Here is a 19532-nt window from a genome sequence, read left to right as displayed (position 1 = left end):
AAGACACAGTCAATAAGACAAAAAGACAGCCAACAGAATGGGGAAAGATCTTCACCAACACCACATCTGACAGAGGATTGATCTCCACAGTATATAAAGAACTCAAGAAACTAGACATCAAAATACTGAACAGTCCAATTAAAAAATGGGCTAAAGAGCTAAACAGAGAATTCACAAAACAAGAAATACAAATGGCTGAAAGACATTTAAAGAAATGCTCAACATCCTTAATCATCAGAGAAATGCAAATCAAAACGACTCTGAGATGCCACCTTACACCTGTCAGAATAGCTACGATCAAAAACACCAATGACAGTCAATGTTGGAGAGGATGTGGAGCAAAGGGAACACTCCTCCACTCTTGGTGGGAATGTAAACTTGTACAACCACTGTGGAAATCAGTATGGCGGTTTCTCAGAAAATTAGCAATCGAACTACCTCAAGACCCAGCCATCCCACTCTTGGGCATATACCCAAGGAATGCTGATTCATACCATAAAGATACATGTTCAGCTATGTTCATGGCAGCACTATTTGTAATAGCCATAACCTGGAAACAACCTACATGCCCGTCAATGGAAGAATGGATGAAAAAAAAATGTGGTACATATACACAATGGAGTACTACTCGGCAGAGAAAAACAATGAAAGCATGAAATTTGCAGGCAAATGGATGGAACTAGAAAATCATCCTGAGTGAGGTAACCCAAACCCAGAAAGACAGTCATGGTATGTACTCACTCATAAGTGGATTCTAGATATAAAATAAAGAACAATCAGGCCACAACCCATAGAACCATGGAGGCTATATATATAGCATGGGGGTCCCTAGGACGACTGTGGCTTATAATAAATTTCGGTTTTACTCAATTATTGAAAAAAATAGCCAAATGAATGGAAACACATGAACTATGAACCAAAGGCTGAGGGGCCCCCAGCTGGATCAGGCCCTCTAAATAGGTGAGACAGTTGATTGGCTTGATCAGTTTGGGAGGCAACTAGGCAGTGTGACCAAGTCCTGTGCTCATTGCATGAGTTGGCTGTTTGAAACCTGGAGCTTATGCAGGTACACTTGGCTCAGTCTGGGAGGAGGGGACTGGACCTGCCTGGACTGAGTCTACCAGGTTGATTGCAGTCCTCGGGGGAGGATTTGCCCTGGAGGAGGTGGGAATTGGGGTGGGCTGGGGGTAAGGGGAGGGGGTGGGAGGGGAGAATAGGGGAACCGGTGGCTGATATGTAGAACTGAATGGTATTGTAAAATAAAATAAATTAAATAAAAAAAAGTGACAGTCCTAGAGCTGAGAGGTAGCTCTGTGGGCAAAGTGCTTCCTGTGCAAAAAAAAAAAAAAAAAAAAAAAAAAAAAAAAAAAAAAAAAAAAAAAAAGATAATTCCCTATAGGCTTGCCTACAGCATGATCTTATGGAGGCATTTTCTCAATCAAGGTTCCTTTTTTTTTAGATGACTATAGCTTTTGTCAGGTTGACATAAAACTAGCCAGTACACAAAGGAAGGAAGGATTGAAGGAAGAAAGGAGGAAAGGAAGGAAGAAATTGAGGAAGAAATGGAGGAATGGAGGGAAGGAAAGGAGAGAGAGATAAAGGAAGGAAGGAAGGAAGGAAGGAAGGAAGGAAGGAAGGAAGGAAGGAAGGAAGGAAGGAAGGAAGGAAGGAAGGAAATGTTCCCAAAAAAAACAAATAAAAATAGTTGTGAACAGAAATATTGACAAAGAAACATAACTGCTCAGTAAATACAAGGAAGGTGGGCATCCTGTCTGTTAAATACACACTTGAGAGAAGATTATCATTTATTCTTTGTATCCTAATATGAGTATGCTACATATATCTGTATGTACAAATAGTGAACAAAATATATGTACAAGAATGGTTATTGCAAATTGTGACATTTAGAATAAATATCATGTAAATAAATATTTGAAATGATTGGAAATAAAGATCCACTTGAAGGTTATTTACATTTATAGCTTACATATTGTGAAAAGATGTGTATCAGCCAAAGATTAACCTGGATCTGTGGTGACTTGACATGGGGGAGACAACCCGGTAGGTGATTGAGTTGAGAATAACAGAGAAATGTCATGACTGTGTCAACCCTACAAGACAATAATGGCAATAATAGTGACGGTGGAAATTATTTGCACTAGTATGCATTTAGAAAGGAGTCTGAAGGGATGTGCAGTGTAGTTGACAGTTGCTAGAAATGTTTAGTTAATGAGCACGACCTTGAGAAACTCGTATTTTCTATTTTATGTGCTTTCTATTTTGCAGTAAGTTGGTATTAGCTTTATCATCAAATTAAAGTAAATTATTAAAAAGAGGAAATGAGCTAGATGCAGTGGCTCTTGCCTTTGCTCTCAACACTCTGGAGGCCGTTCTCTGTGAGTTCAAGGCCAGCCTGGTCAATACAGCAAATTCCAGGCTAGCCAGAGCCTTATGGTGAGATGTTCTCTGAAGGAAAAGGAAAGAGGAAATAAAAATACAAGAATGACCTTTTGTGGAATGACTTGCTCATCATACTGGGAGATTTTGGAAGTTTTTATTTTAAACAGTAGTTTATGTCAACAGTCACTCAAGAGAAATGAGTGTGCTCTAACTATGTTCATGAGAATATTAGTTGGAGACAACTGAGGAAAAAATGAAATAAATTTTTTATCCTCACTGGCTCTTAAATTGACTTAAGACTCACCAATGTTCAAGGTCCCACATCTGAGCAATTCATTGTTACCATCGCACTATATTTTCTGTAGGTAGTAAGATTCATGCTTTCGTACTTTCAGGGCATGTACTGTAGCAACTGAACCATATCCCCAGCCCCATGACTGGCATTTTTTTTCACAGAATGTGAATAACTATTTAAATGACATAGTATTCCACTACGACACAATAGTCCATTGTGTGAGTATTCTGTATACAGTTGAACTTGCTGCTTGTTTCTTAGTGTATTGAGACAGAACTTCATGCAGTCCAGGCTGGCCTCAAACTCACTATGTAGCTAAGGATGACCTTGAACTCCTGATCCTCCTGCCTCTGCATCTGAACTTAATATTTTGAATAGAGATGTTTTTAAAAAGTTTTAACTAAAAGCATATACTCTTATGAATTTTTTATACCTGAAGGGATGCTTATATTCTGTTATTTTCTAGATAAAAGTTGCTCACATTGACATTATCACAGAATCCATAGAGTTGCGATTTTTTCATGCATATGATCAAATATTTCTCAAAAGGTATTCTAAAAAATTGGTCAATAACTTTTTTTGATAATAAAATTTGTGTTGAAAAATGTTCTCATTCAATTTTGGAGTTTGAGTGTGTACATACTCAAAAGTGCCTCTGCCAACATTGGCAGAAATCCATGGACATTTCTTTAAACTTTTAAAATAGTAACTGAGTGATTATTATTTGTTGTTTCAAGTAAACCAATTTTCTCTGAGTTCTTCCAACGTAAAATTTTATTTAAAATACTACTCTAGGGGCTGGAGTGATGGCTTAGCAGAAAAAAGCATATACTGCTCTTGTAGAGGATCCAGTTTCCAGTCCCAGCCACCCACATCAGTGGCCCACAACCACCTACAACTCCAGCTCTCCATAGAGATCAAGCACCCTCCTGGCCCTTGTAGGCATGCACACATGTATCACACACACACACACACACACACACACACACACACACACACACACTCATGCACACACAAACAAATCTTAAATAAACCTATTAAAACATACAAAACCAACAACAAAAGCCTGTTCACCATAACAAACAGAAAGAATGTTAGAGCTGGGAGATGGTGAGGAAAGCTGAGAAATGCCATCCTCTGGATCTGACAAGGCTGTTGCTCTCATGAGCACACAGAATCTGTGTTTATCAGCACAGCTGTAACTGTATGTTAATGTATGTAACTTGGATCCATTAATTATTGTTTATAAAAACAGCTTTAAACAGCAACCACCTGGCTTTCCTCCATCTTGGCTGGTGACCTCATGGGCAGTCACAAGGCTGGCAGCCATCTTTTAATAAAGGTTATAAAGATCCATTCATGTTAACAAAAGATAAACTTAGAGATGGACACCTAAGTACTTACATCTTTACCAAGTATTCAACAGCAAGCTTCTAAAGAATTTAAATAGATGGCTACATGTGTTTAATAAATAAGGTATTTGATAAACATTAAAGCTCAATGCTTTTATACACAAGAATGTACCTTTCTCTGGCAGTGAAACTTTGTAATTTAAAGTCACCCAGTTGACAGTCACCAGAAGCACCAGCCACAATGAAATGGAGCAAGCTGAAATCTAAAAGGCAGGCTATGTATATGCTGCCAAGGGTAGGGCCAAAGAAATCATGCAAGCCTCTAAGAAAAAGAACCAAATGGATTGTGAATGAATCCCAGATATTGAACTCTGGGATTGTTTGCACTTTGGAGCTTGGTTTTGCTTTATGCAGATTGTGATGATGCCATGTTTTCACCCCCTTAAAGTAAAAAAAAAAAAGGTACTTTATTGTTGATATTGCAGAAAGACATTTGAAAGATCTTAACCTTTTTAAGAACAGTTTTTTAAATATTTAAATTTATAGTGCTATGCGACACTTTAAGTTTATAAAATGCTCTATATTGTTAATATTTGGACTTAAAATAAAAGGCTAAAAATTAGGGTCACATCCATAAGTATCAAATACTAACCGGAAACTGAGATAGATGTTCATTTCTTGTGATGCAGCAAGACAATGACCTAAGCAGTCTGGCAAAGGGCTTAGAACAGCTTCTGACTCCATGAGTCTCAACCCTTTAGGGGTTGAAAAAACTTTACACAGGAGTAACCTAGGACCACCTGTATGTCAGATGTTTGCATTGAGATTCATAACTCTGGCAAATCTGCAGTTATGAAATAGCATTGAGAAAACTGAGAACCAGTGAGGCTTAAGAATGTTGTCTAGCCTCCTGTCTTTGCTAAATTTGTTAAGCTTAAGCTATTTAGATAAACTTAATCATATATATGTTTTATACTGATCTTTTGTTTTGATTTCTTTACTGAACCGTATTTGATACCATAAGAGCTTCAATTTAAAAATCATTGTTTTTAAGGCTACTTATTATAGACTGTTAGAGAACATAAGTAAATAGCCAGTCACAAATAATCAAGTTTTTTAATTGTAGTCATACTAAATACTGATGTAATTAATTACAGGGATAAGCTTTACACAGTCCCTTGCATATGTTCTCAGGGTTGAGCTTAAAACAATTAGAAACAAGGTTTGTCTATTCAGATATACCTGGACAGCCCTCATACTTTTCCTAGTTTGTTTGTCTCAACAGATTTCCACTTGGCTGGCAGACACTTCCAAGCTTCAGTTCCTGACTACACTGCACCAAACAACTGTGAGCTCTAGACTTGCTCAAAGCTAATGTGGACTGGACTGGCCAATGTAATTGTTCCCTGTCTCTACAGGATTAGACAGCCACATGATTCTGACAAATGCCCCATTGCTCAGCTGCTTTGGGAAAATGCTTTTGTACCCTGGTTTAATAAAAATGCCGATTGCCCAGTAGGCAGGCAGGAAGTATAGGTGGGATAAGCAGACAAGGAGAATTCTGGGAAGAGGAAAGCTCCTATCATCCAGGGATCAGCATGTAATGGTACACAGGTAAAGCCATGGAAAATGTGGTAACATGTAGATTAACAGAAATGGGCTGAGTTTAAGTGTAAGAGCTAGTCGGTAGTAAATCTTAGCTAATGACTGAGCAGTTTTAATTAATATAAGACTCTGTGTGTTTACTTGGGTCTGAGCAGCTGCAGATCAGGTGGGACACAGGAAAACTTTCAGCTACAAATGGCACCAAATGTGGGACAAGAGTTTGAACCTAAAACCTGAGAAAACTTTTTTTAAAAGATTCTCAAAAACAGAGCTAAAAACAGCTTCTTAGTTGTCTCTCTCAGGCCAGCCGTAGCCTGCGGTCTTGAGTTACTTTTTGGCGAGTTTGTGGCATGCATGCTTGACCTGCAGCATGGCAGATTCCCACTGTGGTACATAGAGGCATCTTCAAACTGCACATTTTATGCTGTGTGGCAGATTTCAATTTTGCTAGTACATATGGAAAAAAAAGAGAGAGACTTCTGGGCTACACACTGCTTTGATAGAAGCATAGACCCACTGCCTCCCAGAGTCAGTGGACAGCATGGCTCCCAGAGCTGGCGGTGAATTATCTCCACCATGTTGAAAAGGTGAGATGGGCAGAGTCAGCAGCTAAGGCTGCTGCTTCAGTACTAACCACTGCAGTTTAAAGCTATAGTTTCACCATAAGGCAGATTCAGATGGAATAAGACTTTAAATGGTTTACAATGTGTGTAAAAATGTATGTGGGCTTGGAAGAGAGAAGAAAGTGAATATAGACAGTTAGATAAAAATAGTTTTAGAAAGTAAAGTCTTTAAAGAGACAGTAAAGGGAAAATAAAAATAAGCTACATAAAGATGGATATTACACAGAGAGTCTGGATTATATTGCCTTTGGGATTTTTAACTGCAAAGAGACATTTGATTGTAAAGGCTGCTCAGTTAAACAAATGTGTATATTTTAAAGGTATCTTGACTTCAAAATTTATGTGTAAGAATATGTTGCTTTGGAAAAGAGATTCTGCTTTTGTTTCCACAGAAGGTGGAAACCTGTGGATTGCTTCCAGCTAATATGGTTTGACCAGCCAAGACCCACCCTGAGAGGCCCAGATGATCCAACATCCCATAATGGCTTCAAGGCAACTGGCTCACACAATGCAGCCTCACAGACTACTCCAGTCAGGAATTGACCATAATTCTTAATTTTCTCAGGATCCCCATAAGACTACCAGTGCCCCCTATCAGCAGGAAGTGGCCTAGAAAACTATGTCCACATTACCAAAAAATGGACTATGGGTGTTTGTCTTTATTTAGGTTGTTGGTAACAAATTGTTATTGGTCATAGTCAATATCTATCTAAAAAAATAGTAAGGGGATAGAATATAGATATGATAGGATAAAAGGAAAGATTGTTGAACCTACTTTTAAAGAGCAACTTGTTTAAAATGTTTTACATTGCTATGGATTTTAGTTTACTGATACAAATTTAAAGTTAATTTTGTTATATTGTATGTATATTTCCACTCTTGTTTAAAGTACTTTTGTTCATCTCATTTGAAATTGTAGTGTATAATGAAGAAATACAGGTTAATAATTATTCTTCTATGATAGTCAAACTTATAGTCATGTTAAGTTTTTAGATAAACATAGATATATTTCAATTAAGTAGGTAAACTTCAAACACTTCAAAGACCTACAGAATATGGCATTTAAAATGTTTTAAAAACTTAGACTTTCTGGACAATGAGACACATCTGTTCCTGGGAGCACTGATTTACTTCAAAGAGAAAGATAGGTGTCAAAGACACTCCATGTGGAGTTTATCTTCTTCTTGGCAAAAATAGCCATTTGAGAAAGAAACTGTTCTTGATTGGACTGCTTGACAAAATGTTGTATTGACTGGACATTCAAAACCCATAGAAAGGTAACCACTGAACTTTGCAAGGCAAAATGGTCCTTCAGGTTCCTGCTTCACAGAAGAAACTGCCAGACTTTCTACAGGACACAGACAAAATTGACTGAGAAACTAGCCCTATGGGCGGAAGATGGATGCTCCAATGCTGCATAGGAACTTTGGATGACTATCCAGGCAGACAGCTGTCTCTGTCATTCTAGATTTTTGGAAGTTCCTTACAATGCATTTTCTGTTTAATTAGGTAATAGTGTATCCTTCTGAGGTCTTTGATGTAGTTGAAGGCTCAATAGTTTTAATTATGGTTTTCCTTGTTTATGATAAGCAGTAAGTTAGATATGAAACCTTAGACTCACAAATGTAAGATAACTAGAATATTTTCTTTAATTTTGCCATGTACAAATAGACTAGATATTGTAATTAATTCTTGCTTGTTAACTGTTCTATTATATGAAATTTTACTATGTTAAAGTTAAAACTTTCCTTTTTAATTAAACAGAAAAGGTGAAATGCTGTGGGATAATGCTTTTGTACACTGGGTTAATAAAATGTTGATTGGTCAGTAGCCAGGCAGGAAGTATAGGTGGGATAATCAGGCAAGAAGAATTCTGGGAAGAGGAAGGTTGAGGCAGGAGATACTAGCCCATCATCCAGGGAGCAGCATGTAATGACACACAGGTAAGGCCACAGCAATCATGGTGACATATAGATTAACAGAAATGGGCTGAGTTTAAGTGCAAGAGCTAGTCAGTAGTAAGCCTGAGCTAATGACTGAGCAGTTTTAATTAATATTAGCCTCTGTGTGTTTACTTGGGTCTGAGTGCCTGTGGACTGGGTGGGAGACAGGTAAACTTTCAGCTACATCCAGCCTTTGACCAGCCTTTCAACCTTTTTTTTGGGACCTGACAACAATGCCCCAAAGTCAGCTTGAAGCAGTTCCAAAAGAGAATACATTGTCCCATGTTACCTGTCCAGAATAAGGCTGAAATGCTGTGTCAAAAGGAAACTCGCTGGCATAGAGGCAAGATAGCCAACTATAATGCTCATTGACATACCAGGAAAATAGGTTCAGAGTTCTCATTTGATACATTTATTAATTATAATGGTTCTGCAATAAGATAAAACACTTGACCTTCTTTGGGCAGAACCAAAGAGGTATTATATAGCATCATAATCTGGTGTTACTCAAAGATCAGAACTACAGGGCCTTACAGATGTTACTGCCCTAGAAAAATCTGTTAGCTAATGGTTCTTAGGTCCCAATACCCTTGAACCTCTGGATAGGTAGGACTCATGACTGAGTCCTATAATTGGTACTTGTGAAGAAGAGGATGTAGAGGAGCCCCAAAATACCTTGACCACATAGTTGCCATGACAAGCTTAGAGGCCCAGATGGAGCTTCTGGAAGACTCCACCCAGTGGGGCTTGCATCTAAGAGGAAATACCTGACATTCCAAACATTCCCTAGACCCCTAGACAAATGTCAGACAATCAGGGTCCTGAACCCTGGAAATCCCCTCACTCCAACCTCTACTATGATAAAGAAAAAATGCACCCTGCCTGGGCTCTGGGCTCTCTTCTCTCACCACTGTGTCGGACAGACAGAGAGACCAAGCTCAGAGCTTGAAGATAATAAAGACTATTTGCTTTTACATTTGGGATTCCATCTCTGTGGTGGTCTTTTGGGGGTCCCTGTGATCTGGGTATAACAGTGCATGCTGGTAGCTGAGGATGCTGGAAGAAGGCATCAGATCTCCTGCAGCCAGAATTACAGGCATATCCCTAGAATGTGCTGGAAATGGAACTTAGGTCTTCTGCAAAAATACTATTCTCTCTTCTGAGCCTTCTCTTTGGGCCCCTTATTCTCTTAAAAAAATTTCAAATTACTTACTTACTTACTTATTTATTTATTTATTTATTTATTTATTTACAATTAACTAATTAATTGTGTGTGAGGAGTTCAGAAGAACAACTTTGGGAGTTGGTTCTCTCCTTGCACCACCCGAGTCCTGAAGAGCATACTGTATCATCCAGCTTGGCTGTTGGTGCCTTTACATACAGAGCCACATTATTGATCCCTTCTGTTCTTAATACAAACAGAAATCAGTGGATGTTTACAAAGGACTTTATTTTAGAATTTTAATTTGAGTGCTATCTCCCAAAACCATATGACCAGAGGTTATAATTTTAAGGTTCTTTTGTCAAAAAGATATGAAAGCTTAGAGAGGATGAAAGGGTTGGAGAGAGGGTGGCATGATCTTCAAGAGCATGGGTTTTAAAAATGTGTACAGTACACATGGTTTTTCTAATTTTTCCCATCTTTAATTCTTTCTCATTAAACAGGAATATAGAAACACAAGGAAGGTCAAATGAAATCAAAGCAACATTACATTTACATACTTCTTATCACAACACCATTTTAAAAAATACTTAAAATGTATTATTTGACAATTTCATTCATAAGTGTATACAAAGTATCTTAATTATAGCCACCTCCAACTCCCCCCAACACACACACACACACACACACACACACACACACACACACACACACACTACCTCCAGGTATCCCCCAACACATCCCTCTCTTACCTACATATCTTGTCATTTAAAAAATTTTCTGTAACTCATGGAGTCCAGTTAGTTCTTTCTGCTTGCCGGAATTTTGCTCGATTGTGTGCAGGTGACCGCAGCTGAGGTGGGTCATGGAATATTTGTTTAACTAGGCAAAGATTTGTTCCCTTTGCATGTGCTACATTTGTTTAACTTTGTAAAGATGTGTTGCATTTGTGTTAATTAAATAAAATGAACCTGGGTACAGAGAGGTTGGACTAGCAACTAGTTGACAGGAAGCATCAGGGTAGGGTGAGCTCAGGGGCTTCTTGTTTGTTCTTTTTTTTTTTCCATTGTGGCAGTTTGGAAGGGGAAAGCGTTCTGGGATGCCAGCTAACAGAGAAAGTTAGGCAGTTGATACTCTAACTCTCTGAGCTTGCAGGTTTTCACCCTAGCCTTTGAATCTCAAGTTTTCTTAAACAATAGAGATTTAGTCAAAGCTACCCTTGTGTGTAGATGAACAGTCTTATTGAATAAGAAACACAGAGACGGGGCTGGAGAGATAGCTCAGAGGTTAAGAGCACTGACTGTTCTTCTAGAGGTCCTGAGTTCAAATCCCAGTAACCACATGGTGGCTCACAACCATCTGTAATGAGATCTGGCACCCTCTTCTGAAATTAAAAGAAAAAAAAAAGAAACACAGAGACAAATACAGTTAAAAGCCCAAGAGGTCAGAGCAGTAGCTGAGAGCTGAGACTTAAAACCGCCTTTCTTACCCTTTGCTGCCACTGTTGTCTTTCCCCTCATAAAAAGACCTACTTCCTGTGTATATCTCTTTTTTTCCGAGACAGGGTTTCTCTGTGTAGCTTTGTACCTTTTCTGGAACTCACTTGGTAGCCCAGGCTGGCCTCGAACTCACAGAGATCCGCCTGGCTCTGCCTCCCAAGTGCTGGGATTAAAGGTGTGCACCACAACCACCAGTGTATCTGTCTTTTTATTGACTTCCTGTTCTGCCTTCTCATTGGTTGTAAACCCAACCACATGACCTCCTTGTCACTGCCTGTCTATACAGACATCCAGGTCTTCTATGGTTGGTATAAAGGTGTGGGTCTCCATGCTGGCTGTATCCTTGAACACACAGAGATCTGTCTGTCATGGGATCGGGATTAAAGGTGTGCGCCACCACTGCCTGGCTTCTGCTATGGCTTGCAATTAGCTCTGACCCCAGGCAACTTTATTTATTAACATACAAATAAAATCACATTTTAGTACAAAAAAAATATCACCGTATTTGTGGGCAGCAACAGAGCCATTGTCTGGGGGAACAGAATTCCCCCCAGGCTATTACCTGAACAGTCTGGTTGCTAGTAGTTTCAAGAGCAGTCACTGTGAGGAAGGTAAAAAGCAGCTCTGAGTTCATGAGTGCAGCCAGCGACTATGCCATGTTCTGAAGAGAGAAGTTTATGTACACCACTCCAAGGCCTCAACTTCTGCATCTTATATATATTCTGGTTTTTTCTTTTCATTTCCTTTCTCCCTTCCTCCCTCCTTCCGTCATTCCTCCCTTCCTTCCTTCCCTTTTACATTACTTTCTTTGTAACCTCAGCACAAAGGAAGGTATCTTACTTTGGTTGCTTGCCTTCTATTTCTGTTCTCCGTCTCCCTGTCCCCACTTGTCTCTTCCACCCCCAGGCTCCCCTGCTTCCACTTTCATGTCACAAGTGTTCTATTACCCTCCCCCATCTCCCTCTAACTGCCCCTTCCTTCTTAGGGGCTCATTTCTAGTGTCTTGGCCTCTGTACACATTCACTTCCACCTAAATACACATGCATACCAATTAGAAACTGGGATCAACATGCTGTTTTAATGCATGCATGCACATGAATGTGAGAGTGTGCATGCCTGTGCATGCACATGCAGACGACATAGTGAGACATTAGGTGTCACTCTATTCTCATCTGCCATGTGGTCTTGAGAAAGGGTCTCTCATTGATCAGTAAGCTTGCCAGAATGAAGGGCTGTGTTTGCTTGTCCATTGAGAAGTCTGTGCAAACCTTCCTAATTTATCTTCTTTATTCACTTACCAGCTGAAGTAGAACTGTGGACCATGGGCTTCTCATACCCAAAACTTAATCCCTTCTCATTTACCCTCCCATAGCTAGGAGCCATTGGCATATAGAGTTGTGCCATGACATGGTAAGACATGAAGTTGAAGGGGTGGGCAGGAGAAATCTTTAGGGACATTACAGGCCAGGGAGGGGAACGCAGATTTCTTGTTTGTAGCTAAAGGCAAACACAATGCAGTAGGTCAGAGGGGAAAACCAAGAAGAGAGAAGTATGACAAGGACAACGGTCTCTGGGGCAAGTGGGGCTCCAGACTCTCCACCTCCTTCTGTCTTCACATGGGGCACAGGGACATGTAATGAGCACAAGTCTCCAAGGGATTAGTCTTCAGGGCTCTCATTTTCTGTCCAGAGCTAAAGACTGAAAGCTTTGGTTTCCTGAATCCCAGTCAGCCCCTGAAGCTCCTGGATCAAGGGAGTAGCTTTGTCACAACTTAGTTCCAGGCAGAAGAGAAGCAGAAGGTGAGTGAGTTCTCCATGAAGGACAAGGGATCAAGCTGCAGGGAAGAATGAACACGGTCTCTGACTGACAGGTGCTGTAATGATCACTGGGAGCAGAACATCTGCATTCTTTTTCCATTCTTTGATGGTATTCTGATGGAGATGTTAATCATGATGATGAAGATTACGATTATATCAGTGTGGTGATTCTGCTGTTGCTGCTGTCGGTGGTTGTGGTGGTTGGTGGTGGTGATGATGGTGGGATGATGGAGGTAATGATGATGATGATGACGAGGACAATGATGATGATGATGATTAAGATAATAATGATTTAGTGATTATATGATTATGGTGGTGATACGTAACATTATAATGATATGGTGATAATGGGGTGATATTGTTTGTGATGGAGGAGTATGCTGAGAGTCCTGGTGATAATGAAGATGATGATGGCTGATTGCCATGGAAGTTTTTGAATCTCAAGACCTTGAATCTCAATACAGCCTCAGTTAATCCTCACTGACATTTTAGGAGCAGATCCTACTATTATCAGGCCTTTCCAGATAATGGGCAGAGAATTTAAGCCATTCTCACAACTACTAAATGGTAGAGTTTGAATTCAAGTTTCTATTCCACTCTTGGAAACACTTGTGGCACTTACTGAGTGACAAATCTTTCTCTTCCCTCTTTCCCCGAGCCCCAGGTATATTAAGACCTTCCCTTCACAGGAGGATGGAGGAGCACTCATCAAGGTAGAGATCACACATCAAAGCCTTTGCTTGCTTTGGGTTGTGCAAATTCCAATACTGGATTTCACCCCCCACCTCTCATTCCAGCTTCCTGTAGGAGGCACTGAGTCTTTGCTGAGAATTAGCTATCAAGGCACAGCTTTTTTCCCATTGAGAGGTGGGCATCCTGGATGCTATTGGAACTGTGTGGCAGGAAGTTCTGGGTCCTGAAAAGTGCTGGTGACTCAGGCATGTAATCCCAGACATTGAGAGCCTGAGTCAGGGAGATCTCCATGGGTCTGAGGCCAGTCTGAGCTATGTTGTGAGTTCCAGACCAACCTTAGTTACATAGTGAGACATGTCTTACAAAAAATAAAATAAAAGAGGATGTCGTATTCTTTGTTTGCACATCCTAAGATAGGGTGGGGTTCAGAGGGATGTTAGAAATGGTTCTCATCCTTGGTCTATGCCATGATCATATTTTAAACTGCTCTAATTCATTAGAAAAACACTACTAGGTGCTTCTAAATTTATTTCCTGGCTCAGGAGTGGACCAGAAACTTGATCACAGGAGATTCTGATTTGAGACACAGAAAGGATCTGTTTTTCCTCTTTGGGTGATGGAGAATTAAAAGGAGTGAGAGATCATAGCTCTAATTCCAGTTAAATGATTCTATTTGAAAAACAAAACAAAAACAAGAAAACAAGACAAAATACCCCACAATGAATAAAATCCATTCCATACCTACATGCTGAGGCTGAGATGGCCCACTATATAAGCTCTCCAGGACCCTATGCCCTGTCCATAAAGAGTGGGAATGGAATGAGCTTTGGTACTTTTTGTCTTCACAGTAATTTTAACACATTTTCTTTAATTGAAAATAGGTATTTTTTTAATAGATTTTTCCCCTCCTCAACTCCTCCCAGGCCCTAATCCACACCCTTTCTGCCTCTCCTTAGAAAACAAACAGGTATTAAATAATAATCATAAAATAAAAATATGATAATCATAAAACAGATGAAGAGCCAAAGAAAGAGTACAAGAAGCACATACAGATACAGAGACCCAAATGTTTGTACACACAGGAATGCTATAAAAACAGAAAGCTGGAAGTTATCATATATACAAAAGACATGTAAGTTAAAAATAATGAATAAACAAGTAAGACCCTGACAAAAATCAAGAGATAATGAGTGCCCAAAGATGCCATTTTGTGTTGGCCATCTACTCTCCTTAAGAGTGGTTTGTTTACATTAATGCTTCTAATGCAACTTATATTTAAAAGTTACATTTATTTATGTTGTGTATGTGCTTGAAGTGTGTGTGTGTGTGTGTGTGTGTGTGTGTGTGTGTGTGTGTGTGTGTAGTAAGTGTGTAGTGTGTGTCTGCATGCCACCATGCAGTGTGGCAGTCAGAGGACAACTTGCAAGTTCTCTCTTTTGATCAACTGGATTCCAAAGATCAAACTAAAATTGTCAGGCTTGGCACCAAGCACCTTTACCCACTGAGACATCTTGGCAGTCGGCCCACAGTTTGAAAAGACCAAATCTAAAATTCCCTGGTTAACTTCCAAATAGGATTCTCATCTTTGAGAGGAATCTCCATCATTCTTTAGAGTGTATCCTTTCCTACATTTATGGTATATTTCTCCCTGTACATGTGGACCGGAAAGATAAACAAGGTAACTCTGTGGTGTGTTTGCATCATACTGTCTGTGCAGGATAGTTTTATGTCAACTTGGCATGAGCTAAAATCCTCTGAGAGATGGGAGCCTCAATTTAAAAAAAAAATGCTTCCCTAAGACAGAGTTGTAGGCAAGACGTAGGGCATTTTCTTAGTCAGCGCTTGATGGGGGAGGGCCAAGCCCACTATGGATGGTACTATGCCTGGGCTGGTGGTCCTGGGTTCTATAAGAAAGTAGTTTGACCAAGCCATGTGGAGCAAGCTAGGAAGCAGCATCCCTCCATGGCTTCTGCATCAGCTCCTGCCTCCAGGTTCTAGCCCAGTTTGAGTCCCTGTCCTGACTTCCTTCAGTGATGAACTACAAAGTAGAAAAATAAGTCAAATAAACCCTTTCCTTCCCAAGGTACTTTGGTCATGGGGTTTCATCACAGCAATAGTAATCCAATCTAAGACACCACCTTGTTCTTCTTATTCCACAACTTGAGTTTTGAGGCACAATATTGCCTGAATATCTTCCATGTCATTGTATTGTGACTCCATTCCTCTCCTCTCCCATCCCATTCAATATTTTATATTTTGAGAAACAGTCTCACATAGTCAAGGCTGGCCTTGGACTCATTATGTAATTGGAGAGGGCCTTAAATTCCTGATATTCCTGCCTCTCTCTCCATAGTGCTAGAATATCATCATATACTACCATGGCTAATAGGCTGCATCTCTCTGTCTCCTCTTTCTCTCTGTCTTCTCTATCTCTCTGTCTCTGTCTCTGTCTCTCTGTCTTTGTCTGTGTCTGTCTGTCTGTCTGTCTCTCTCTCTCTCTCTCTCTCTCTCTCTCTCTCTGTGTGTGTGTGTGTGTGTGTGTGTGTGTGTGTGTGTGTGTGTGTATACACGGATATGCACTAGTGGAGGCCATGGTCATTTTTGGTGTCTTTCTGTATCATTTCCCTTATGTTTCAACACAGGGTCTCTCCAACACAGGGTCTCTCACTGAACTTGGAACTCACCATTTCAGCTAGACTAGATGGCTGATGGTCCTCCCACCTTTGCCCCTCCATCCAGTGCTGAGGTTACAGCACCTGCTGCCATGTCTGGCTAGGGGTCAGAACTTAGGGCCTCATGTTGGTGCAGCAGGGTTTTATCAGACATTATCTCCTCAGCCTTCTGACCTCCTTAAAGATTGCCATGGCTGTGTTGGATTTTTAAGAATGATGCTAAGTACCCCAATAAGTAGTACTGTGACATGCAGCCTCCAAATGAAATCCTGTTATCACAACTTCACAGGTAAGCCCTCCAAAGCAGGCCTTTGAGGAGGCTGTCCTGCTCATATGTGGAAGGGATTTTCCCATCACTCTAAGACATCCATTATTAACCAGACCCTCTCCTTTCTCATGTTATTAATTTACTAGGTGAGCCTTCCCCTTCTGCTGGTGTTTTTTTTTTTTCAAGTTGCAGCTCATGACCCATTAGTGGATCCTAAAGTCAGTTGTGTTGAGAGTTTTACAGCCTACACTCTACTGGCAACAGAACAGACTCAGTCTGCCTTGGTGGTGTGTGTGTCATCGCTCACTTCAGGGAGTCTTAGCAGAGTCCTTATCTTTATTCCCTGGGCATCTTTTTAAAGTTTTACTTTGGTCTGGTGTTGTCTTAGAAATTTTAACTCTAAGAAAACAAATTCCACAGGGTAGTGGTGGTGCATGTCTTTCATCCCAAAAATAGCAGGCAGAGACTCGTGGATCTCTGCAAGTCTGAGGCCAGTCTGGTCTACAATGTGGGTTCCAAGACATCCAGGGCTGTCTTGAAAAAAAACAAAACAAAAAACAAATAAACAAAAAACTAAAACCAAACAATAAAACAAACCCAACCACATTCCATTATTCTTCTGATGATTTTTTCCCCAGTTTTAATTTTTCCTTGGCAATTTCATATATATGAAATGTATATAATACATAGAAAATTCTGATTACTGTCTCACTCTCTCCCATTTTCATCCCACCCTTCTTACGGACTCCCCCACAAACCCATTTCCCACATTTACATCATTCCCTTCTGCTTTGGGTTTGTGACACACTAAGTTTCACCAGGGCGGCCTGTGGGACAAGGGTCGTGAAGTGAGAAGGAAATATCAGGGATCACAGATGCAAAGGTTCTGGAAAGCAAGCCTAGTGAGCTACAAGTGCAGAAGGGGATGAGGATGGAGAGCTAGACAAGAACCATCTCACAGGCGTGATGGTGCATGCCGGAGGCAGGAGGATCTCTGTGAGTTCCAGGACAGCCTGGTCAACATAATGAGTTCAAAACAGCCAAGGCTATTTAGAGAGATGCCAGTTAACAACAACTACTACTACTACTACTACTACTACTACTACTACTACTACTACTACTCACTAGTTGTTGGACCTGGGGTCTCTCTAAAATGGGGACAGACCACCAAAGTCTATTAAATGAGAAGCAAACTTTATTTCAGAAAAGTAAATGTTGAAATTTATTACATGAAAAACCTAGGGCACAAAAGCTTTTCAGCTAACCGAGACCACAGTGATGTTGGAATTGTGAGGCTGTGGCAATGGAGGTGAGTACTGGCCCCCTTTTATAGCGTCAGGCATAGGGTGCTTGCTAGGAGTCACATAGAAAGACCAGGTATGGGATGCGTGCTGGACGTCATGTAGAAACTATTAAGAGTTAGCTTTGGTCCAGGAAGTTGTAGGCTATAAGGGACAAGGGGGTTAAAAGTTAACCCCTGGCTGTTGACAGAGGAGTTTGCTATAAAGCAGACATTGTGAGCAGTTAACCTTTAGATCTGATGACTGTCAGTTTTTATCTCTTAAGCTTATAATTGTATATGTCTATATTCCTGGACTCTTCACAACCAGGGAAAGGGGAGTCAGAAGACAGAGGACCCTAAGGGCAAAGACAGGCTAGAGCAGCGGGTGAGGTCATTGGCTTCATCCTACACTCACTGAGGGGTTGAAGAAGGGCCCGGTCCAACGGTAAGGCATTGGACATGATTTACGATTGGATAAGCGCCCCGTGGGAATGGAAATGATGGGACTCACAAGCTACAATTCTCACTTCATCTTCTCCTCCCTCTGCTACTCCAAAAGGTTTCTCCTAGATCCTTAGCACAGTGTCCTTGAGTCCTGAGTCCATGCCACCCTCCTGGGCATCACCTCCCTGGACCAATCAGAGCCGCTCACGTGAGCTGGAGTTCGTGCTGCTGGGCTTCTCACACGTGCCCTCCCTGCGCCCAATGCTTGCAGTGCTCTTCCTGGCCGCTTTCCTGCTCACGTTGCTAGGCAACACGCTCATCTTCATTCTCACCAGCCTGGACCCAGGCCTGCGTGCACCCATGTACTTCTTCCTGCGCCAGCTGGCGCTGGTGGAGATCTGCTTCTCACTGGACGTGGCGCCCCGTCTGCTGGTGACCCTGCTGCGGCCTGGACGAGGGGTGTCCCCAACCAGCTGTGCCCTGCAGCTGCTTCTCGTGTTGTCCTGTGTCACATCCGAGTGCTTGCTCCTCACAGTCATGGCCTGGGACCGCTTCTTGGCCATTTGTAGGCCTCTGCGATATGGTGCCATCATGAGCTTGAGGCTGTGCCACCTGCTGGCCGCCACCTGCTGGCTTGCAGGAGCCCCAGTGTCAATGGTCTTCACCATCTGGCTCTTTAACTTGCCCTTCTGTGGGCCTCGGGGCATCAGGCACTACTTATGTGACATAGCACCTCTGCTCAGCCTGGTGTGTGCAGACACCAGAGTCTTCGAGGCCAGTGTGTTTGTGGCCACAGTGTTAATTATGATCGTTCCTGTCTGTCTCATAGTCATGTCCTATACCAGGATTCTGGCTGCTGTCCTTCGGATGCCATCTGCCTCTGGGCGCCACAAGGCCCTGTCCACCTGTACCTCCCACCTCATCGTGGTGATTCTGTTTTATGGCACAACTGGGGTCATCCACTTGCGCCCCAAGGCCAGCTACTCTCCTGAGAGCAAGCAAGTGGTGTCCCTGTCATACACCATTGTGACCCCCATGCTCAACCCTCTCATCTACAGCCTGAGGAACAAGGAGGTCAAGGCCGCCTTCGGGCGTGTCTTCATTCAGAGACGAGGAACCTTTATCCCCTGACCTCTATAGACTTCATTTACCCTGTCCTTTGGGGATCATCTCTGCCCTAGTGGACTTGAGGACCTCGATGCACGAGTAAGTTGAACCCTTTCTGAAAGATTTTATTGTCAGGATTGCCCCTGCTAGTAAATGTGGATGACGTCACAACTATCTAATGGCCTCTTGAACACAGCCTAAATTTCGACTTGGTCCATGTATTGAGTGGGTAGCATTTTGCTTCTCCACTGGCAAAGAAACTGGACTGGAGTTCAAAAGCATGGTGATGGCATCTTTCCTGGGCAAGTAGAATTGCCCACTGCAGCAAAGAAAAACACATTTTAGCAAAGAAAAAAAAAACAGTTAAAAT

General features: G+C 41.3%; 1 protein-coding gene across 1 annotated transcript; it reads left to right on the top strand.

The window, feature by feature from the left end:
* The first annotated feature begins 18198 nt into the window (after positions 1–18198).
* On the top strand, positions 18199–19186 carry LOC114685765 (olfactory receptor 10A7-like). The gene has a single exon (XM_028860390.2). It carries the CDS (start codon positions 18215–18217, stop codon positions 19184–19186), a length of 972 nt encoding a protein of 323 aa, XP_028716223.1. The 5' UTR covers positions 18199–18214.
* Positions 19187–19532: the final 346 nt, after the last annotated feature.

This window comes from Peromyscus leucopus, chromosome 1 (genome assembly GCF_004664715.2).
Source record: "Peromyscus leucopus breed LL Stock chromosome 1, UCI_PerLeu_2.1, whole genome shotgun sequence".
NCBI classification, from domain to species: domain Eukaryota; kingdom Metazoa; phylum Chordata; class Mammalia; order Rodentia; family Cricetidae; genus Peromyscus; species Peromyscus leucopus.
This window is presented reverse-complemented; position numbering and strand designations above follow the sequence as displayed.

What these genes read in the sequence shown, in the direction of transcription:
- LOC114685765 (XM_028860390.2), top strand. Translation starts at nt 18,215, where the DNA reads ATGCCACCCTCCTGGGCATCACCTCCCTGGACCAATCAGAGCCGCTCA.